General features: G+C 62.8%; 1 protein-coding gene across 1 annotated transcript in view; it reads left to right on the top strand.

Annotated features, from left to right (window-relative positions):
• LOC105510753 (proline-rich protein 36-like) overlaps window positions 1-292 on the top strand; it is a 15,143-nt gene extending 14,851 nt beyond the window's left edge. Inside the window, 1 exon segment of the mRNA XM_011940657.1 lies at window positions 87-292. Coding sequence (XP_011796047.1) covers window positions 87-292 — 206 coding nt within the window.
• The last annotated feature ends 49 nt before the right edge of the window (window positions 293-341 follow it).

The raw sequence follows: 341 nt of genomic DNA, 5'->3' as shown, positions 1-341 counted from the left end.
GCTGGAACACCGTGGGGGGGGGCAGGAAGCCCCCTCCCAAACCTGCGCTGGCTCAGGCTGGAAGGACGTGCTTGTTAACTGTCTAGCCAGGTGCTTGCGGGACTCGCTGAAGTCACGCTGCTCCCTGATGGAGAAGGAGGGACAGAGCAGGAAGAGAGGAACGGGGGCCACGGAGGGTGGAGGCGCTAGGGTCGGAGGGGAGCTGCCCTGTCTCCGGAGGGCGGCGGCTCCCGGCGCAGCACAACAACATGAACAATCCATAGATCATGGTGTCCCCACAACACCCCTGTGAGGTAGGTTGGAAGGTGGCAACGATCTTCACGCCCACTTCACAGACAAGC

Source organism: Colobus angolensis, unplaced genomic scaffold, assembly GCF_000951035.1.
Source record: "Colobus angolensis palliatus isolate OR3802 unplaced genomic scaffold, Cang.pa_1.0 Scaffold190, whole genome shotgun sequence".
NCBI classification, from domain to species: domain Eukaryota; kingdom Metazoa; phylum Chordata; class Mammalia; order Primates; family Cercopithecidae; genus Colobus; species Colobus angolensis.
This window is presented reverse-complemented; position numbering and strand designations above follow the sequence as displayed.